This window comes from Mandrillus leucophaeus, unplaced genomic scaffold (assembly GCF_000951045.1).
Source record: "Mandrillus leucophaeus isolate KB7577 unplaced genomic scaffold, Mleu.le_1.0 Scaffold803, whole genome shotgun sequence".
Lineage (NCBI taxonomy): Eukaryota > Metazoa > Chordata > Mammalia > Primates > Cercopithecidae > Mandrillus > Mandrillus leucophaeus.
Window position 1 is genome coordinate 1,450,869 of NW_012108731.1, and position 23,448 is coordinate 1,474,316.

The window sequence follows — 23,448 nt, forward strand, 5'->3', positions numbered from 1 at the left end:
TTTTTGCTTTGTTTTGTTTTTAAGAGACAGGGGTCTCACTCTGTTACCCAGGCTGAAGTGCAGTGGCTCAACCATAGCTCACTGTAGCCTCAAGCTCCTGGGCTCGGGCGATCCTCCTGCCTCAGCTTCCCAAGTAGCTGGGATTATAGGTGTGAGCTACAATGCCTGGCTCCAGGAAGCTGTTTTTACTTTTCCTCAGGTGCTAATGTATTCTCCCAAAGTGCCAACTCCTTGGTCAGGACTGTAAATGGCACAAACAACCTTGTTTGCTAAGGAAAATGTACAAAGGTATGTTGACAGTGGGTGACTACTTTGACCCCCAGCATTGTGAGGTTTTACCCTGGCTGACCGGGGCCCTTGGAAGAACTGCCTGTGTTGCTACTCAGCCCCAGTGGGAGTTGTCACTGTGCTAAGTTTCCCACACCCCCGCCTATCTGTCCACAGTCTGTGGTTTAGCAAAACTGTCTAGTACAACAGGGGCAACTCTAGGAACACGTGGTAGGTCCTACAGTGTCCATACATGAGTGGGGCAGGTCATCTAGAAGCTTGTGGTTGGGGAGCCTGTGCTAGTTCACTTGAGCTGGTTTCTGTTTTCATGCCCAGAGAGGTATGTTGGTGGGGAGAAATTGGTCCATTTAGGAGCTCCACCAGCAAAGTTGTTTTTCAGAGGTACAACCCTATCCCCTCTTCACAGCCTGTGTCAAAAACTGCCTCCTTCGTGAACCTCTACTTCCTCATCCCCTGACAGGAAGTCATGTTGTCCCTCCCCAGACCTGCCCCTGCTTACCTCTGACCTTCTAGCTGGTCTGTCGTTGCTGGCGCCTGTCAGCTCCGACCTCCCTGAATTGGCCCCACAGTCTCCTGAGCAGGGCTGAGTGATGGGTGGTACCCAAGGTTCAATTAAGAACTCTCTTAGGTGGAGAATAAACAAACAAGAATACTGTTTTGTTCTGTGTTGTCTTATAACGGAATGAAACTAGTTGTACTTGCCTTCTCTTCAGAGAAGGTTGTTTCTAAATTCTGGTAATTGTATAAAGTGAATTGTTGTAAATGGAAACTTTTTCTTTTCAGATAATGTGGATGCAAGTGATCTTAAGCAGTTTTTTGAGACCAACTATTCTCAGATATATTTCATCTTCTATGAAAATTTTATAACACTGGAAAATAGTTTGAAATTAAAAGGTAAGCATTTCTGTGTATTTTTTTTTTAAACATGCAGGCATTTTTATAAGTTGTGTATATCTTGAGCTACAAATTATACATTTTTAAGCCTTATGTCTTGCCAAGACTTTAGCAAAGCTGTGAGAGCCTGGTGGACAGGGTGGCATCTTTGTTTCTCTTGAGCTTTCACTTATACAGATGTTAATTGAACAACACATGGCTAGCAAAAATAGCAGAAGAAACCCTTACAGAGCATGATTTTCAAAGGAATAAGTTACTTAGAAAGAAAAGTTATGCATGCGTACTGTTTAAAAAATTTGGATTCTGTAAAAGGACCTGAAAGGAAAACTCAACTGTCTGTTTTGCCCTGCTTGCAGAGGCAGCACTATGAAAGATTTCCTGCATCTCCTTCCAGATATATTATTAGTGTATTATGTTTATATATGTTTGTGACTATATTCTTTGAAAATCAAACCAACAAGGTCACATTATACATTCTGTTCTGTATACATTTATACATCCTGTCACCTAAGCGGCAGGATAGTGTAGCCTGGGGAGCCAGACTGGGTTGGGAACCCGGCCCCACCCTTCTGGCTGTTTCTCTTTGGCGTCCTCTTGTCAGCATTAAACAGGTTAACAGGTATCCTAGCATTTTAGGACAGAGTTTGACACATAGTCCATGGTCAGTGAGTAGTAGCTGCCGTCACCGTCTTCCTTCATTTTCGTGTAGTCTGTGGGCTGAATCTGAATCCCTATAGCTCTATGAAGTAGGTGTTACTTATTCATTTAAAAAAGAAGCCATATGCATAAATAACTGTGAAAAAAGTTAAAAAATTAGTTGTTCTGTAAGACATTTAGACAGAATTCTGTGGTTCTTGGGAAGTGAGAAAGATGACTTCCTGCTGAGTGTATAGATGAGGCTTTGGGGAAGAGGTGGCCTTGGGAATGGACCTTGAAGGACAGCAGGATTTCAGGTGGAAGAGAGCGGCACTGCTGGTGGAGGGGAGAACGTGAGTAGAGCTAGGGCTGTTCTTACGACATGTATGGGAAAAGCTTTTTTTTTTTTTTTTTCCCTCTTGCAGCAAAGGTGTGTGAAAGAGATTTGCAGGAAATTAGATAATGCTTGCAAGGAGCCTTGAATTGCAGGCTAAGGAGTTTGGACTTTGTTCTGGAGGTGGTTAGAGCTCTTGAAAGCGTTTGCTACTATGACAAGTGTCTTGTAAAGTAGCAAGTGAACTAGAAGCAGGAACACCAGTTGGAAGGCTGATGCTATCATTCATGTGAGGGATGGTGATGCCTGATCCAGGGAGGCAGTAGTTAAGGGAAAAGAAAAGTGTTGTGTCTCAGTGGATCTACCATCTATGATACTTGGTTATAAGGGAAAGGGAGAAGTCAAAGATGCTTTCAGGACACTGAGTCTGCTTTGTGAGGTACCGTTAGCAGTAGGAACCCTGGAGGGGAGCCAGATTTGGAAGGCAGGAGGGTGAGAGTGGCTTTGGGCAGTCTATGTTTGAGGTGCCTGGGGGATACCTTGGTGTAGGTGTTGGCTGGACGGTACAATGTAGGTGACTGGATCTTGGGAGAAAAGAGGTGAAATCATGCTATTGCCAAGGGAAAAAGTATACAGAGAAAGAGAGTGATGGTCAGAACTTTTAGATAATTACTTATTTTATTGGGTATATGCAAAGGAAAGTGATGGAGTAGTGGGAGGGGTGCCAAGAAAGGGTTTTGTCACAGAGGCCCAGGGGAGAGAGAATTGAAGTCATGTAGGGTCAGGCTGTTGGTGTGTGAGATGCAGCTGGGCTGGGGAGTAAGAACCCCTCAGTGTGCTGGTCAGTGAGTGCTGAGAGAAAGGTTCTAGGTGAGGAGCAGGTTGGAAGCCAAACAGATGAACATAGAGTCACAGGGCGGTGAGCTGGTGAAGGTGACCCATGAGAATATCCTTTCAGAAAGTTTGATGTGAAGACACAGATTGTGTCTCACCCTGGTCATGGACAGGTTATTGAGGAATGCATCGGCCTGTTTGCAGACTGAGGAGTGGGTCAGCTGGAGTGAGGGATAACTGATGGTGCAGGTGTTGGGGGAAGTGGGTTGAGACAGGTCAAGGAAGAAGAAGAGACATGGAGAGGAGGGTACAGGTGGCCTTTCTATGTACGGAGGAGCAGATAAGGGGATAGTGTAGATATGGAGACATTTTGAGATGGAGAGGAAAAATTGAGGGACCCCTTGTCAGATGCCCTGATTGCTCCTATAGAACAGAGGCAGTTGTCAAGCATGGAGCGGAAGGAATTCAGGGTGAGGCACTGCGGTGGTCTTTGATTGTGGCCATTCTTGCAATCTACTGCAAAGAATCATAATGAAGAGCCAATAAAAATAGTGAGATTTTTGAAGTTTTTTTGCTTTTAGTATAATCTGTGTTCGATTGGAGTGCAGGGAAGACAGTGTACCCCAAAAAAGAAAAGAAAATGCCTACCAGGTATAATGAAATAAATAATCTTGTGATAACTTCAGCCTTTGCATTTATTCAGGCAAAAACTCCAGAGTTATTGGCTCTATCTTCAAAATACATCCAGAATCACTGGCCTGTTCTCATTGCCTACACTGGTAACACTAAAACTCCTGATATCCTCACCTGGATTATAGCATTAGCCGCAGAAATGGTCTCCCACCGCCACATTTGTGCCCTCTCCCATCCCATAGTTTCTTGTCAAAAGAGCAGCTGGAGTCCTTTAAAAATATGAGTCAAATCATGATTCTTGGCTGTTCTAAACTTTCAAATGGGTTCTCATTCCCAGCCATTACAGTGGTCTCAGGGTCCACCTAATCTGCCTGCCTTTGCCTCACCTACTCTCCAACCTCAGCTGCTCCAACTCTGCCCCTTGTGTGCTCCAGCCTTAAGGGCCTCTGGCTGTTTTCTGACTATGCTAGCCATGCTCAGCTACAGGGACTTTGCATTGTTCAGTTCCTCTGCCTGGAACACACCTCCCCTAAATTTCTATATGGCTTGCTTCCAAACCCCCACATTTCCATATGGCTTGCTTCCTAACCTCAAAGGATCTTGTCTCAGATGTAACCTTACCAGAGAGATGTTCTCTGACTTCCCCAGTCAAAATTGCATACCATCTTTTTAGGCTTCTCTATCTGCCTTCCCTGTTGTTTTTCTCGCTCATTTATAGAATGCCCCCTCCTGCCAGAATATTAACTTTTTGAGGGCAGGAGTTGTTGTCTGTTTTGCTCACTCCTGTATGCTCAGGGCCTAGAATAATCCCTGGCATATAGACATTCTGTAGTAGTTTTTCAACGAATGAGTAAATGATATCTACTTCATTGAGCTGTGGGGATTCAGTTAGATCAGGGGTCTACAGCTTGTAGCTGCCTGTTTTATAAATAAAGTTTTATTGTACAAGCCGTATCCATTTATGTATTGTCTGTGGCTGATTTTGTACTGTAACAGCAGATTTGAGTGTTTGTAAGAGAGGCCTGCAAAGCCTAAGATATTTGCTGTCTGACCCTTTACAGAAGAGGTTTATTGATTCCTATATTAAATGACGTATGTCAAGCACTTAGCACGATGGTTGGTACACAGAGAGGACAAAAAATGGTAACCTCTGCTGCAGGTGTTGTAGGTTTTATTACTGTTGTTATTATCAATAGAACAATGTGCAGTTGCCCAAAAAGATATACTACTTTTATGGTTATCTGCTCTATGACTTTTTATGTTACCAACTTAGAAATTTTTCTTTGTGCTGTGCATTCTGCCACAATTTGAGCCAATAAGTAACTAGTTGAGAAATGAATAAATTACCCATCATAGTTCGGTAACAAGTTGGAAAACATGGAAACTGTGTTCAAACAGCTAGCAAGGGGCAGCTCTGCTGGATGTGGATCCAAGCAGTCTGGCTCGGTTGTCTGTTTGCAATCCTAATGTGTTCTCCATACTGCCTCTTGCTATTTTTTGAATAAATGAATGTATGTTGAGGCTTACTAGTTTTAAGCTGCCTTGTAGCATAATTTGTAATGTCCTAAAGTTTAAATGATGTCATGATAACTAATTATTTTTTAATATTCCAGGGAATAATAAGTCACAAAGGGAGGAGCTGGACTCCATCCTCTTCCTTTTTGAAGTAAGTTTTGATGAATTTATTTAACTTTTATAATTCTTGTTGGAAATAAAGTATTTTTGATCTTTAATTTTATTTGAAGACAAAAATGGCTATTGGTGGACATATTTTTTTTCTTTCCTTCCTTCCTCCCACCCTCCCACTTTTACAAACAGTTCTACAAAGAATTTTCTTGTGATTTTCTTGTTTTGCAAACGTGTGAGAGTTTTTCCTGTATGGGTACCTAGATGTGAAATTATTAGATGGAAGAGTACACACATCTTAAATGGTAGCAGATATTGCTGAATTGCTCTCCAAAAGATCATATAGTCACATTGAGAAACTGCGCTGCAAAAAATAAAAAAATAAAAAATACCTAAAAATGTTATATAAACTGATATGTAAGTCTTATACTCTAACATTGGAGATGATTCATCGATACATATAAATACACATATATATACATATATATAAATCCGACATGCAAAAACGTGTATTTTTCTACTAGTGAGGTTATGATCTTTATGCATCTGTATATCTGTGTGCATTGATCATATCTTCAATGTTGAAACAGTGTTTGGGTGTGATTTTTGACTTATTAAGCTTAAAGTCTTTCTTGTCCAAATATATTAGTTAAGTGGCCAGATTATGGGTACCTGGAGAACACACTCAGAACTGAATTATAGGTTCTGAAAGTTAATTGTTGGTTTTTGAGAAATTATTTCTGGTTTGAGAGGTGTATGCTTAGGTTGGTGTGAGAAGATGAACTTTTATGGCTATAAAGGAAAGGCCTGATGTGAACAGGTGCAGAGCTGGCTCTAGAGGGAAGCCACTGTAGGAAAGATCTCCTACAGTAGAAGAGTTCTCCAGGGCCTTATGATGAGGGGCTTTCTGGGTTTATGGAAAAAAACAAAATATGGGAAACTTCCAGCCCAGGACTTGTCTTCATGGCTAGTGCTCAATAACCCTGGTTCCCCTTTCTCTCCTTTGAGAGCTATATTCCTTTCCAGAGTACACACATTGATTCACTGCATATTCTGTAGTGGTTATTATGTTTCCTTCGGTTACCCTCCTTTGAATGAAACCTGTGTAAGTGAGTTGTTTTTAACAGGAGCTTTAATTAAGTGTGTTAGTTAAATATATATCTACTGACCATCATTTGTACTATTTTATCAACTTAATTATATTATTTATGTAATGGTTAAAGAATCTATAACATATGTAAGTTAGGAAGCATGGTAATAAAGCACATACTCTTGACACCCTCCTCCTTCCCCATTTTAGGAACTAAAAACTACTTAGGTGCTATTCCACTATCCTTTCTCACCTCTGTGGCAGTCATTCCCCTGCATTTTATCATCCTCTTTCTTTTAAAAAATGGCTTTACCACATATATTTATACCCTTAAATAACTTCTTGTGTGGTTTTGTTTGGTTTTGAGTGTAATAGAAATGATCTTCTATGGTACATAATCACCTTTGACATGCTTTTTACCCTCAACATTAATTCTAAGATTTATCCATGTTTTTAAATTTAGTTCAAGTTTATTCATTCCCACTGCTGGATTAGGTAAATATATGTGACTTGTGTAATTCCTACATTTTGTCTACAGATTTTTTGTTTTCTTGGTAGACAGATTGTCTGTGAGTAAGGAATGAACAGACTTGCCAGTCGGTCTGCTTTCCGCCCTGACTCAGCCTTCCAGTACATTGGTAAATGGAAGTGATAAAGGGTCATCTTGTTTTTGATCTAAAGAGAGTTTTGTTAATATGAAACATTAAGAGTAATATTTTCTGTAACTTTTTGGTAGATTCTCTATCAAATTAAATAAGTTTGTTTCTATTCCTAGTTTGAGATGTATTTAAAAAATCTTAGATGGGTTTTGAGGTTTTTAAATTTTTTTTCTTGAAAAAACTTGATTGAGATGATGATGATTCTTCTTGAGTATTAATATTGTGAATTATAGTTCTAGATTTTTGGATGGACTAATTACTATTATTATTATTCTTTGAGTCAGGTTATTGCCCAGGCTGGAGTACAGTGGCGTGAACATAGCTTACTGTAGCCTTGACTTCCTGAGCTCAAGTGATCCTCCTGCCTCAGCCTCCCGAGTAGCTGGGACTACATGTGTGCATCACTGTGCCCAGCTAATTTTTTTTCTTATTAATTTGTTGTAGAGATAGGTTCTCCCTATGTTGCCCAGGCTGGTCTCAAACTCCTGGGCTCAAGTGATCTTCCTGCCTTGGCCTCCTACAGTTGTGGGATTATTGGTATGAGGCACTGCACCCAGCCTGGACTAATATTTTGTTTGCATTCTTGGATCTATGTTCACAGCTGAGGTTGGCCTCAGTTTTTCTTTCTCATGCTCATATTGTTTTTGACTGGTCCTGTCATAATGGTTATAAAACCTATTGTCAAGCATTTCTTCTTTCTCTGTTGTATAACATAGTTTTATAAGATTGAAATGAGCTGTCATTGAAAGTTTGTTTACCTTTCCTATATAACCACTTGAAACTGGGGTGCTTTTTTTACTTATGTGAAGATTTTACCAACTTATTCAATTTCTTTGATAGTTTTAGACTTGTTTTAGTATTATTCAGATTTTTCTTTTTTTTTTTCTCGATTCAGGTTTGGTAAGTTATATATTTTTCTAAGAATTTGGAGAATTCTAAGGATTTGTTCTTATCGCCAAAGTTTTAAAATGTATTGGCAAAGAAGCTTCTCTTTGAAAAGTCATAAGCCCTTCAGTTTTATCTCCCTTAGCATGGTCTTTATTGTCTTCAAGAAGTTTTTATATTACATACCATAGTAGTGGTGGTGGTGGTGGTAGTAGTAGGAGGAGGAGGAGGAGGAGGAGGAGGAGTATTTATGCCACATTTTTACTATCTTCTAGTTGCCATTGTAGCAGCTTTAAACTCTGTTTTTTTGATGTAATTGTTGTTCCTTTAAATGGCTTTTCTTTCTGGCCTCTTTTTTTTTTTTTTTGAGATGGAATGTCATTCTGTCCCCCAGGCTGGAGTGCAGTGGTGCGATCTTGGCTGACTGCAAGCTCCACCTCCCGGGTTCACGCCATTCTTCTGCCTCAGCCTCCCGAGTAGCTGGGACTACAGGCACCCGCCACCACGCCCGGCTAATTTTTTTGTATTTTTAGTAGAGACGGGTTTTCACCGTGTTAGCCAGGGTGGTCTCGATCTCCTGACCTCGTGATCTATCCGTCTCAGCCTCCCAAAGTGTTGGGATTACAAGGCATGAGCCACTGTGCCCGGCTGCTTCTTTTAAGATCTTTTGTGTCTGTTGTTCTGTAGTTTAATTACAAAATATCTAGTTGAAGATTTCTTATCTTACTTGGTATATATATGTTTCTCATGTCTCTAGATTCATGTTTTACAGTTCTCTAACATTCTTAGCTATCGTCTTCTCAAATATTGATATGTTTCTGTTCATTCTGGCCATACTTTCTAGGATTCTTATTTAAACTTGTTGATCTATCTTCCCTGTCTCTTAAGCTTGCTTTTATTTTCTCCTCCCCCAATCTGTTTGTGTTGCATTCTGGGAAGTCTCTTCAGTTCTTTCTTCCAGTTCACTGACTCTCTTCTTTTGGAACAAATCTGCTACTTTACCAATCTATTGAGCTGTACATTTCAATGATTTTTTTTCATGTTTTAACAGCTTTTTTGGTTTGGCATTCTTACGTGGCTGGTTGCTTTCGATTGTCTCTTGATCGTTGTTCATTTTTAGACATCTTTTGTTTTCTTAAACATTTACTGCATAATATTTCATATTTTGTATGTGATAATCCTAGTAGCTGAAGTGTTTGTCTAATTATGCTTGTTATTTCAGCTGCCTCTCATTCACAGTGGCTTCTTTTTTGCATATTTTGTGATATTTGATTTTGAGAGTGGTACTGAATGACTACAGATTTCATGTTTGTTAATTCTGGTTTCTCCCAGAAGATTTGTCTTTGCTTTTGCCGGGAGTCTGGGAATGCTCTTGATTGAGGGCACTTTAGCTCCATTTGAGGGTTCTGGTTTATGAATGGAAATTCAGGTTGAGTTCCCTAAACTTACCATGGTTGGGGACTGGGTGCTGGAGGGAACAGCCACCTGTAGATCCTGGCACTAGTATTGCCATCAGCTCCTTGGCATTCTGCAGTTTTTTCTTTTGCATGTTGCTTACAGATCAGGTTTTGGCTCACTTGTCTTCTGCTTCCTTTCTCCTTCCCTCTTTACTCCTCCTTCTTCCCCTACCATTTTTTAGTCCCTTTTTAGTTTCTCTGTGTTCTTCAAAGCCCAGCAGTGTTTTAAGAATTAGATTTGTTGTCGTGGATCTAAGGGCTAGTTGGCCTGCCGCAGGAAAACCCTTCAGAGATTCTAGATCTATCCCTCTCTCAGAAGTTTCAAAACCTTCTCTTCGTGTTCCGAAATTCTAGATGAGGGAGGGTGTTAATACTGATTCATTACCATTTCCAGAGGATTAGTTGCCTATATAATAGAGCAAATATATATTATTCAAGGCTTCATAAAACTTTCATTTTGCATGGTAAATATGAATGAGTAATACACTTGCATTAGTTTTGTTTATGCTTATGTTCCCTCTGTCTTTGGCTTTACAAGGTAGGTTGTAATTTGTATGTTTCATTCTGGGTACTAAGTAATTTCATTGCTGCTTTGTAGGATAGTGCCTTGTAAAGCTTGTAAAGAGATAGTTTATAAGCGTTTGGAAGTGAATACTCATCACTTTGTAAATAATTGGGAAAGGCTGCCTTGAGAAGAGGTGGAGTTAATAAGATGTGTTAAATCACAAAAGCGATACCATGTAGAGATATTCTATAAATAAGAAATGGCTTGGAAGAAAGCATAGAGGTAAGAGATAAGAAGGCATGAAAGAAGAGTATGTAAAGAGAGCTGCTGTCTGCCTTGTAAGTCAGGGATGCCCTGAAAGGGAACCTTGGAAAAGGAAACAGTAGTTTTTAGATGTAGAGTATTGGAGACATTATAGTATTCTGATAAAGTAAGTAATGTGCAGTGAAGGCCACCAGCCTGTCCAGGTCATGGTCTCAGGCAGTGAGCAGACCTTTTTACTTGCCTTCCTCTCTAGTGGGAACACCTGTACCTTTTGGAAGTTGACCTTTCAGCTGCGTTTGCCTATAGCTTCAGATATGTGCACCACTTAGGAGAGTTTCTGTTGGTTCATGGAGATGTTTGTCTTTTTTTTTTTTTTTTTTTTTTTGAGATGGAGTCTTGCTCTGTCACCCAGGCTGGAGTGCAATGGCTCGATCTTGGCTCACTGCAACCTCTGCCTTCCGGGTTCAAGCCATTCTCCCTGCCTCAGCCTCCCAAGTAGCTGGGACAACAGGTGCCTGCCACCACGCCTGGCTAATTTTTATATTTTTTAGTAGAGATGGAGTTTCACCATGTTGGCCAGGCTGGTCTTGAACTCCTGACCTCAGGTGATCCACGTGCCTCGGCCTCACAAAGTGCTGGGATTACAGGCATGAGCCACTGTGCCCGGCCTATCATATTTTTTTCCACTATGGTTATGACTCTACTTTTACTGTACTTAAAAAAAACATTTCATCCATCATTGCTTTTATTTCAAATGGAGATGTGAGGATGATGGTGTGGGACTCCAAAACATGAATTTACGTTTACCATCTTGACAGGAATCTACATGTTTTACATGGGCTAGCCTGTTTAATCCTTTCCTTCTGAAGTAGGTTTGGTCTTCCCAGTTTTTATGAATGAAATGTTGGAGGCTTTGTAGAGTTAGGTGACTTGCCCAAGGGTACACACTTAGTAAATGGGAGAGTGGGGATTTAACCTTTAGTCTAACTCTAGAACCTATTTTCCTAACTTACTGGCATGCTGCCTACCACTTAGGAGTGTTGGTTATTCTGCTTTCTAAGCTGTATTCCATAGGCTGTCTATATCATCATGTACTGTTCTTTACAATTCATTCATTCATAAGACACATTTATTAGGTATGCACTGTGTCAGACACACGTAGGTGCTGGAGATAAAACAATGAGCGAGGCAGACAGAGCCTCCCGTCCTCATGGAGCATAAATCAGCATTTCGTGGTGAGCTGAAGAGTCTACTGGTAAGAATGAATTAATGTCAGAACTCTAGTAATGACCTTCTGAGTCACAGAAAATCCTCAATAATTCTTTTCAGTAGTGACATTTTGGTGATGGCTCTTGAATTAGTTACCTGCATGAGGGAAAGGAGGGTTGGTGTCGAAACACAAGATACCTGGTGAATGGGCCTCAAGATCAAATAATTCACATGACCTTAAGAACCTTCTGGATTCAAGCTTGAGAGGTTATTTTAATGGTACCTGGGATTTGTTTTAATCAGGTGTGGTAAGGCACAGAAATGTGGAAATGATTGTTATGAAGGAAGAATTTTTAATTATGCTCACAGTCTTGTAGAAACAGACATGCCACACAGAGCCAAACAGAGAAGCACCAAGGCAGAATCAGTAGGCAAATAGGAAAGAAGGAGAGACAGACAGAACTGAGGGCAGGAGCTTTTATTGTGGTTTTTGCAGGAAGAAATGGGCAAGGCCAGGTAAGCAAACTACATAGGCTTAGGACTGGATAGTTTGAATAATTTCAGCTGACGGGACTGTAGGGGTGGGTAGCTCCTGGTTGTCCAGTACCTGGCCCCCGGGTGATTAGGGGAGGGGGATAGAGTCCATAAAAGGATGTGGTTGGGGTTATGGATTTGAGATTGGTTGTTTCCATATCAGAAACATGCTCTGAGCCACTATCTTTGGGAATTTGCTAACCCTTGGAAGGGCATCCTTCCTAGGTCATTGAGGCCCTAGATGTCAGCACATCAAGAACACAGAGAATAAGACAATACAGTTAATTCAGAGATACTGTTTCAAGCTTTCTGCCACATTGTATGCCATCCCCTTTTACTAGAGAAATAGAATAGTTTGGAGTTATACATATATGTTTTAGAAAGTTTATAGAATTTGATATTTCCTTACCCTCCCACACTCCAATTAAAATACTTTGACAGAAGAGGCTTAATTTCAAAACGTAAACGTGTTCTGGCATTGGAGTGCTACTCATTCAGATGTTCTTCAAATATCACAGAATTTGAAATCACAGATAAACAGATTCCTTATTCTAAATTTTATTTAAATTACCCCACTATATTAAACCCTGCTTCTATCTTGTCATTAGCCTTCCTGGAGACGTGAATGGGTTCTTTATGCTGGAAAGTGTGGCCCAGGCTGGTCTAACACCCACAGTCCTCTCCCTGGCTCTCGGTGTAGCTCTCCTTCGTATTTTGTGGTTACTCCGTGGAAGTGCTCTGTTGGGCTAACACTTTGCCCCTTTACCTCTCTTTGCATAGTTCCACTTCTGCCTCTTCATTTATTCAGTTCTCTTTTCAGGGACTGCCCTTAGCTCTTCTCCCCATCTGGCCCATTCTCTCAGACCCTGTTCAGACCCACCAATTTCTCCTGGCAACTCCTGCTGGAAGTGCTTATTCTTTCCTGGGGACTGATATAATAGCACTACCTTGTGCTATCATTTGACTGTGGCTGGATGTCCATAGTTATCCCTTAATGTGGCTACGCCTTAGCTTCCTAATGAGACTAAAAATCCTAACTCCATGTTTTTTGTTTGCATTTTTATACATGTTTTTGAGTGGAAGAGGGACAAGAACAAATAAAATGAACAAGAAAAGCAAATTCTTCTAAAGCCAACAACCGTGACTTACAAAACTTTGTGAAGTTTTTCTTTCTTTCTTTTTTTTGAGACAGAGTCTCGCTCTGTTGCCCAGGCTGGAGTGCAGTGGCACTATTTTGGCTCACTGCAACCTCTGCCTCGTGGGTTAAAGCAGTTCTCCTGCCTCAGCCTCCCAAGTAGCTGGGACTACAGGCATCCGCAACCATGCCCGGCTAATTTTTGTATTTTTAGTGGAGACGAGATTTCACCATATTGGTCAGGCTGGTCTCAAACTCCTGGCCTCAGGTGATCCATGTGGCTAGTGGCTACTGTATTGTGCAGGGAGGCTCTAGAGTCCTCCAGTAGAGCCTTAGATCATCGTTTGAAAGACCACTTTTCGTTGTTAAACACAGTTAAATCCTTAGTATCTTGTACATCTGTATCCTTGTGATGCAGAGGACTTTGACTTAAGGTTTAGAATTTTACTGAAATGGTTTCTCTGGGCATCTTCTTATTATCGGAGTGCCCTTGGCTGAGGGGAATGAGCATTTACCTCCACAGGTTGGGGAAACATGGCTCCAAAGTGACGCTCTGCAACCAGAATTGAAAAGCCATGCACAGTTTCATTCTACTGTATTCATGCATGTTTTAAAATGAAAATAACGTTAAATAAAGGCTAGTCAAATTCCTTAGGACTTCGTCTCCCCACCACACCTTTATCCTTTCTCCATCTGTTTCCCCTTCAAGATAAAGAAAACAGTTTCAGTGCACTCCAGGATGATGCACCATCTCTTTTTGTCACCGTTCCTTTGGTAGGAGATTCTTATTTGAGAAGCATTGATGGAAGAGGCAAACTGCAGCATGTGAACCACACAGCAAGTGCAGATGACATGTGGGCTTCTTATAGGATATACAGAGAAAGAAAAATAATACCGTGGATGCTAGCTTTTGTTTTTCCTTTAGTATTGAAATTTGATTGCTTGCGATTTATTACACGCCTATATGTACTGACTCCCTTCCTTCCCTGCAGTGTAGTGTTATGCTGGATTGGACAGCTGGACTCACGTGTGCACCGTCTTGCTGGGTGTAGTTATGTTTGGGATTCATAATTTGACCAGTGGTGAATCCAGGGATGTAGTGGAATCTATGTCTTACTTTAATGGAATTCAACACTGGGTCTCTTGTTCTTCATTGCTCCAGGTGAGCTTATATAGATAGTGGATTTAGCCTCTAATTTTTTCCCTTAGAGTAAGGGAAAAGAATTTTTAATGATTTTCCTGATAATGGTAATATAGCGATATCCAGTACAGTACCATTAAGATGAAGCAAATGGCTGATTTTCACTCTCGGTAGCATTGCTTTGTATATGCAATCCAGTAATTTGAATGTTGATTTTATTTCCCATCCAAATGCATTCATTTATAACTTTTCACATTTAATAGTAACATTTTGCTTTAGATACTAATAGTGAATTGCCTAAAGAAAAACTAGAGTTATGAATATAATAGGATTACAAACAATTCTGAGATTTATTTCCTTTCTTCTTCCTTTCCTTCTCCTTCTCCTCCTCTCTTCCTCCCCCAACCCTGTCTCCTCTTCTTCTTTTGTGGGAATTGCGTATCTTTTATAACTCTTTGAAAATGAAAACAAATTAAAAGCTCCTGTGAAGGTTCAGTGAAAATGTCTGAACTGAATTCTAGGCAAGTCAACACATTCAGGCTAGGTGTCCTACAGGATTAAGTAATGATTCCTTTTCTTTCTTCATACAATGGCTAATGGCTTTTCTTACAAGTGAATAATACATAAGCAAGGCGGCAGAATCATATTTTTACAATTAACTAGTTGCCACAGTTTCTGCTTTTCTCTGCTTTGTTATTCCTTATTCTGGGCTGTCCAGTGTGCAGCCATCCTTCCGTGCTGCTCCCTCCTCCCGTGCCAAGGTGAAGGACTTCCTCTACAAACCTCTCAGGCTGTTACTGCTTTTTATTTTGTTTCCCGTGAGGACCACTTTATGGTTTTTAAGTGGAAGAGGGACAAGAACAAATAAAATGAACAAGAAAAGCAGATTCTTCTAAAATTCTTGGAATTTAAGTTCTTATTGAGGATTTCAAATATTTAGATACTTTAGTAGATTTTATTTTCCTTTAAAAGAATGATTCCAATTTTGAATGCAGCTCTTTGGTCACTGTCATAATTCTAAGTGACCGATTGCAGTTGAGAAAAAGCCACTATCAATTCAAATTTTGTGGAGAGCATTTTTTAAAAGAACTAAGCTGACACAGACTCCCATCTCCCATCCCCAAAGTCTCCCTGAGTTCCAGTTGGCAAAGAGTATGAATGTCTCTAGTTATCATGATGAAGATATTGGGTCACATTTATGACATAGGGCTGTATTTAAATGATAATAGAGGTGTATGATCATCTGACCTTCTTTGTAATGCTAGTCATACTTGTAGCTTTTATTGATTTTGAACCCTTGGTTGGGAACAACTCCAAATGATAGCATTATTGTTACGGCATAGTGTGATCTTGCCTTGAGGCTGCTCTGCAGGGATCACAGTAGAGGGCCAGGTGGCCAAGGTACCCTTTTTCACTGGTGTCACATGTTGCCTGTGGTAGTGGATTAGCTCTGTAATTGCTCCTCAGTGCTATCACCTGTACTGGATACTGGAGAAATAAAACACACGACTGAGATCCTTTATCTCTATGGCATGTGGTTATTCTGGTGTCTGATTTTGATTGTGAAATATCTATGATCTCTACAAACTGGAAGGTGGGCACAAAATGTAAACATGTGGTCCATTTTGGAGATTCTTTGCATGCACTGTTCCTGGTTAAAATGTGATTATCCTATTACAGAATGTTAGTAATTTTAATTAGACAAGTGTTTGAGTTGAAAGGAGTCAGTTTCAATGGATAGTTTAATATGCATATTTAGTATTAAAGACCGCAGTCTCCCTTTTGCATCAAGACTTATAGGTGAGAAACTTGGGATTGATCCAACGGGATATACCAAATTACTCAGGTCACCTTGGAGGAAGGGACACTGGAGATAAGATGTTCGTGGAAGTCTGAAATTACATTCTTGTGGTTATCTGTTGCGGTCCAGGTGCCCTGAGCTCCTGGCATGCTGGCCTCTTTCACATAGTGTGCCACTTGACGTGTTGGTAACTGACACTCTCAAGAGGAGATCCTGTGGAAGGCAATACTAGCAAAAATGCTTCCAAGAATCTTTTAAGGGCAGATGGTGGAAACTGCATTAGGGCTAAAGATACGGGAAATTCACAGTGAAACTTGAGCATGTGTATTTATTGTTAGGATAGCAGGAGACATGTAGCGAGCTCTTTTCTCTTTAATTAAAATTAATCTGTTAATGCAGTTTTTTAAAAAATTAATATATACCTTTAGGAGAGAGTTGTACAAAAACTTGCTATCATAAATCTATTACTTGTTTTCTGTTTGGATGTGTAGTGTGGTGGCTGTTACAGAGTGACATCTAGTGTTTGATGTGGTTTGTGACACTGTACAAGTTGGAAGGGTCTGGCTTGAAGCCTTTATGCACTGGCTCGGCCTGCAGGCCTTGGGCACTTGCTGAATGAATTTGACAGGTTGGCCAGTCCCAAGCCAACCTGCAGGTGTACGATGCCTTCTAATTGTGCTGAGGCAGGAGTTTAAATCCTCTAAATTTATGGGGTGGTGGGAACCAAGTAGTGGCATCTCACTGGGGTTTTGTTACTCTGTACTCATCACATATGTAGAAACTGTCTGGGAGTGATTTTTTTCCCCTAAAAAATGGTATAAAACAGATGGCCAACTAATGCTAGTACCAAAACTGAAGAGATCGGAAAAATGCAGTAGTTTTCAGGCAGAAAAGGGAAACTTGCATGAAACGAAGAATAGCATGGCAGATTTGGTTGTGACTGAGATCTCCTGTGTAAGATACTTTTGTGAAAAGAAGACTTCTTTTGAATCTGTTTTAGTGAATGCTTTATTTGAGGCAAACCCCACATATTATGAGTAAAATTATATGCTACTAATTTGTGGATTTGTAAAGGTCACTGAATGTTCGTTCTGTTATTAAAAAAATGAGTTGTTCAGTGCAGTGTGATTTTTTTCTTTAAAAAGAGATTAGACCTTTGCATGATCCTAAGCAAAGTGAAAAAATAACCTTGAAATCTATTAAGTGCCCGCCTTTGCAGTTTTTGAAGGTTGCATTTTTTGTACCTAGTAAAAACATCTTGCAGATCACATTTTAGTACTTAATATGGTAGTCCCCCTTATCTGCAGTGTCACCTTCTGAGGTTTTGGTTACTTGTGGTCAATCAGGGTCCAGAAACATTAAATGGAAAATTAAAGAAATAAACCATTCATAAGTTTTAAATTGCATGCCATTCTGAGTTGTGTGGTGAAATCTCTCACCGTCCTGCTCCATTCTGCCTGGGATATGAATCATTCTTTTGTCCAGTGGATCCATGCTGTAGAGGCTAGCTCTCCGTCAGTCACTTGTAGTGGTCCTGGTTATCAGATAAGCTGTTGTGGTATCACAGTGCTTGTGTTCAAGTAACTCTTATTTTACTCAGTAATGGCTCCAGGCCGGGCGTGGTGGTTCATGCTTGTAATCCCAGCACTGTAGGAGGTTGAGGCAGGTGGATTGCTTGAGGCCAGGAGTTTGAGGACAGCCTGGCCAACGTGGTGAAACCTCGTTTGTACTAAAAATACAAAAATTATCTTGGTGTTGTGGTGCACTCCTGTAATCCCAGCTACTCAGGAGGCTGAGGCTCGAGAATCACTTGAACTCGGGAGGCAGAGATGGCAGTGAGCTGAGATCGCGCCACTGTGCTCCAGCCTCGGTGACTGAGTGAGACTCTGTCTCAAAATAATAATAATAATAATAATAATAATAATAATGGCTCCAAAACACAAGAGTAGTGATGCTGGCAATCAGATATGCCAAGGAGAAGCTGTACAGTGCTTCCATTAAGTGAAAAGGTGAAAGTTCTTGAATTAATAAGAAAGAAAAAAACTATATGCTGAGGTTGCTAAGATATCTACAGTGAGAATGAATCTTCTATGAAATTGTGAAGAAGGAAAAAGAAATTTATGCATAGTGTATATAGAGTTTGGTACTATCTGTGGTTTCAGGCATCCCTTGGGAGTCTTGAAACATATCCACCTAGGATAAGGGAGGACTACTGCAAAAAACATCAGTCCGTCTGTTTATTTTGTTCAGTACTGATAGTATTTTTCTGATATTACTGATGGCTATATATCTGATAGTACTGATAGCCACTCTGTGGCTCTGTATATTTTGTGCTGGTGCTCTTTGATACTATCTTCTGCCTACTACCTAAGACTTTGTTCAGAGCCTCAGTTTCCCCACCATTGGAGTGTCCTGCTAAGTAGTCTTTTGATCTGTGATCTTCTACCCCTTCTCTCTCCCTCACTCACCTCAGATGCTGTCTGTGTCATGTAATTTCGATTCTCATTGCCTTTAGGACAAAAGTCACACTCTCCAGTACAGCCTTCAGAACGTTCTTCATCTGGTCTGTGCCTCCTTCTCTGTTACCTGTCTTGTGCCCTCACTGGCAGCCTCTTACAGGTCCCCAAACAAGCAGGAAGGATTTTTATTTTTTGCTGCTGTTTGGTCTGCCTGGAATGCTCTTCTTTGCCTGACTCACCCCTATTGTCCTTCAAGATTCAGTTCAAGGGTATTCTCCCTTTGGAAATGTGCCTTGTCTGTCTTCATTTCCTTGTGCATGTACTCACATCCCTGATTTTCTCACCTTTTCCCTCTTAGGGCTCTAGATTTTACAGCAGGAATGGTGTCTTTTATGTATCTCTGATCCCTCACATGGTACCTGGCACAGAATGGGCACTTAATAGGAATACTTTTTAATGAATTAAATAAATGTTTGATTAAGAGGATATTTAATTACCTGCAGTACTACCAGTTCAGCTGCCTGTATCTTAGTGATTAACAATACTTGGTGATAATTTCATTATATAAGTCATTTTTGCTTTTATTTTTATTGATTTCTTTCTTAACAAAACTTTTTTTTTTTCAATTTTTTGAGTTTAAAACTTAGTTCTTGTATTACAGGAAATTCAGGTCTATGGATTTGTCTCTTATTTCAGCTTTGACCAATTTTTGTTATATGTGAATCACAATGTTGATTATTTTTCGTTTATAATCAGTTTTTTTAACTTGAGTGTTAAAATTCACAAATAATTGAGAATTACTTTTTTTTTTTAACTTGAGTGTTTAAAATCTACAAGTAATTGAGAATTTTTTAGCTTAAACTCTTGATGGTGGACTTCCAGTGTATTGAGTTTGCTTGTGACCTATGTAAAACTTACTTTGAGGGATTTCTTTACGTGGCTTAGAAAAATAACTTCGTAAATGTTTCATAAATGTTGGATTCTGTGAAGTTCAGTATTTGATATATAGCTGTTAAACCAGTCTTGCTATAACTATATTCAAGTCTTCTGTATTATACTGTATTGCCTATTTTATTTCTCAAAGATAGTGTGTGTTAATATCTCCCATTTAAAAAGTGTTTTTCCCCTTTAGTTTCTGAAAGGTGTTTTAATGGAGTATGTCTCCATTGTTTTATTTCCATGCTATGTTATTTGTTGCATAAAGATTCATAAGTATTATAGGTATATTATAAATTACATATTTAACCTATTTGAAATAATTCCCTTTGTCCTGTTAATAGTTTTTCACTTGATACTAATACTGCTTTGTGTATGTGTGTGTGTGTGTGTACGTGAGCCTCTTTTTCTGTATTTTATTGTCAGTCTTTCTGTGTTTGAAAGCTGGGTCTGATGGACTTGGTCTTTGATAGGGGAATTTAACCTGCTTATACTAACTACTTTTTTGTGTGTGATAACCAGTACACATCTGTGTTTTCTGATGCCCATTGTACTTGGTTTTAGCTTTTCTTCTAACTTTGTTTTTGGGGGAGAGGTCACTGATTTTGGCTTTATGGAATATGCTTTGTAATTTGGAAGGTACACTTTCTGTTTTCATTCCAATAACTATCTTTAACAATAACATTTGCATTGTTTTTCTTCTAATATCAAGAATAAAGCAGACTGGGCATGGTGGCTCACTCCTGTAATCCCAGCACTTTGGGAGGCTGAGGCGGGCGGATCATGAGGTCAGGAGATCAAGACCATCCTGGCTAACATGGTGAAACCCCTTCTCTATCAAAAATACAAAAAATTAGCCAGGTGTGGTGGCGGGTGCCTGTAGTCCCAGCTACTCAGGAGGCTGAGGCAGGAGAATGGCATGAACCCGGGAGGCAGAGTTTGCAGTGAGCCGAGATCGTGCCACTGCACTCCAGCCTGGGCGATAGAGTGAGACTCCATCTCAAAAAAAAAGAATAAAGCAGTATTTCTCCCAGGCACAGTGGTTCACACCTATAACCCTAGCACTTTGGGAGGCCAAGGTGGGCAGATTACTTCAGGCCAAGAGTTCAAGACCAGCCTAACGAACATGGAGAAATCCTGTCTCTACTAAAAAATATAAAAATTAGCTGGGTGTGGTGGCACACACCTGTAATCCCAGCTACTCAGGAGGCTGAGACACAAGAATCGCTTGAGCCTGGGTGGTGGAGGTTGCAGTGAGCTGAGATTGCACCCTTGCTCTCCAGCCTGGGTGACAGGGAGGCTCTGTCTCAAAAAAATAAATAAATAAAGCAAGATTCGATGATAGCCCCATAATTTTACTTTAATTCCGTATGTCTTTTGTACTTCTTCTCAACTATTTTAAGCAGTTTGTACCCAGATTATTATTAATTTTATATTATTTTTTCCTCTTTAGTAGTTTATTGTAATGTTACCTATTAGAGTATTCTTTTCTTTTTTACACGTTTAAACAGGACTAATACCTCAATAATTTCAAGAAAATGACAAACCCTGCGTTTGATTCTGCCTAGAGATCAACTGTACAGCACATAGGAGGTACATAATAACCTTTGTTCAGCAAGAGTGGTGTTAGTTGTAGACAGATTCTTGGGGTACACAAACCAAGTCACCTGGGAGGGAGATGATACATAGTCTAGGCTCTCTGTACTGTCAGTACCCACAAAAGCAGTTAATAGAGATTTCATTTTCCTTCAGAACACAGGAAAAAAATATTTTATGCATGATCAGGAGCACAGCCAAAACCCTAGTGGGAGGTTCTTAAATACAAACTTTCAAACTTTACTTTTCACTTTACTGTCAAACTTCATGAGGATAGACGCCATGTACTATAAGCTTTTGTATTCTCCATGACACTTTGAACTTAATAGGGACTGCATAAATTATCTACTTAAATTAAAAAAAAAAAAAGTCCTGTACTTTTATATTACACTTTTCCGATCAACTCTGCAATTCTCATATTTGTTGATACCTACACGTTAACTAGGGATGTCTAGGTAGAAACCTAAGAATGAACAAATCTGATCTCTGAGACTCAGGTCAGTCAACTAAGGAAACTAGAATTTTAAATAGGTTACCAGGAAGGTAAATAAACATCATGATATAAATACAGGCATGAATGAACTATCAGGGCTCCATTAAATCACTAAGAACTCACAGAGGCAAAGCTTTCAATCTGTTTGATAGTCTTTTTTTTTTTTCAAGACAGAGTCTCGCTCTGTTGCCCATGCTGGAGTGTGGTAGCACAATATCGGCTTACTGCAGCCTCCACCTCCCAGGCTCAAGTGAGAGTAGCTGGAATTACACACATGTGCGCCACCACCGTCCCTGGGTAATTTTTGTAGTTTTAATAGAAACTGGGTTTCACCGTATTGGCCAGGCTAGTCTCAAACTCCTGGCCTCAAAGTGATCTGCCCACCTCAGCTTCCCAAAGTGCTGGGATTACAGGCATGAGCCACCACACGCAGCCCATTTGTTTGATATTCTGTTTGTAGCTCTGTGCGCTGGTGGGATGGCTAGGGGTTCTCCTGAAATACCAGAAAGTGTAGTTGTACTGTAGGGGATACTCTGCTGGTCCAGGAACAACAGCTTTCCTCTTGCTGCTGCTCTGATTCTTGTCTTGTTCTGTTTTTTCCTTCTCTCCAACTTCTGTGTGCTGTTTTCTTCATTCATGGGGACATGGTCCCCAGTGTCATCATCTTTCAAGGTATAGAACTTGTTCATCCTCTTGCTGCTGCTGTTGCCATTCAAATTATTTTATTATTTTTAGGATGTTGTCTTATGTTAGTTGTTTTAGGAATATACTTTTTTTAATAGTCATATTAACTCCAATTATGTAAATATAGCTCACTGTCACAGTGTTTATAACCCCACACCCCTGTTTTTGGATTATTTTGATTAATCTGTGTGTTTTCTGGAATATGAATTGTGTAGGATATATTGAAGAAGGGAGGTATGTGGCTGGTAGACTTTCAGTTCTAGAATAACTTTCTTTTAACTTTAAACATATAGCAGGTCCTTAAATAACATTTTGTTATAATGTTTATGAGAAAGTGTTCAAGGCAAATATTCTGTCTTCATGAAAGAGTTGAACATTGTGGTAAGAGCCAAGTGGCCAGGCCTAAGACAGCAAATGATCAAGTTCCCCTCTCTATAGGTCTCCCTGGAAGCATCTATGCAGCTGGGCTCCTATGCACATGGGTCCTTCTGAAATCAGACTATACTTGTAACACAGGCATTCACAGAATGTTTTCTTTAAACTGAACTGTCCAGTTCTCATCGTAAGTTTTCTGCATATTTGTTATTCAAAATATCAAGTAACTAAGACCTCTTTTCTTTTAGACTAAATCTTTTGTTTTCTCCTTGGTCAGCATTTTCTTTACCCAGAGTTCTTCTGTCCTGTAGCTAGTTTGGAGAAGGGTTGCTCCCCACACTCTGCTTTCAGATGTAACATGTGAGTTGGTCATTGTTGTAGTTGATTACCTTCCCATGAGTTAGTGTGTAGTATTTTCTTCATTCTTCACTGTCCTAGCTTTCTACGTGGAATTGAAATCAAGTGTGAATCCACTGGGGCATATTGCAGTCATCTGATAATAATTAAAAAATATTTCCCACACAAATCAAAAGAAGGCCAGCAGTTATAAAGCAGACTGTAGCATCTTATGTAGAGTCCAACTTAACATTTCACATTATTCCTGGTCATGCAGTAGGTTCTGAAGAAAAAAGAACTATGGATAATCAGTTAAAAGAATGACAGATTCCCTGATGTGTTGATCAGTAGTAATACCTAATTTCGATTTCGAGTGTACTATAATGGATTACCATATAGATGCAGCTGAGCACTGAGCATTAAATAGAGCCATGTGTTTTTCAGAAAAGTAATATTTATTCACACTGTGTGGCTTTCTTGATTTTTTTTTTATTTTACTCTCCAGTGAAACTACAAACAAGATGTCAATAGCTTATGTGGCATTCACAGCAGTATAGCTTAGAATATTGGCTGCAGTAGAAGAAATGCCAGATTGTATTTGCCCCAGTAAAGGTAGGCTTCATCTAGGGCTTTCTGAGGGACAG

The 23,448-nt window shown here is 39.8% G+C and overlaps 1 protein-coding gene across 1 annotated transcript in view; it reads left to right on the plus strand.

Annotated features, from left to right (window-relative positions):
• Window positions 1-278: 278 nt before the first annotated feature.
• The window catches only part of RALGAPA2 (Ral GTPase activating protein, alpha subunit 2 (catalytic)), a 182,977-nt gene continuing 159,807 nt past the window's right edge, over window positions 279-23,448 (plus strand). Inside the window, exons 1-3 of the mRNA XM_011967606.1 lie at window positions 279-288; window positions 1,072-1,182; window positions 5,233-5,285. Coding sequence (XP_011822996.1) covers window positions 279-288; window positions 1,072-1,182; window positions 5,233-5,285 — 174 coding nt within the window. The remainder of the gene's footprint in view (window positions 289-1,071; window positions 1,183-5,232; window positions 5,286-23,448) is intronic.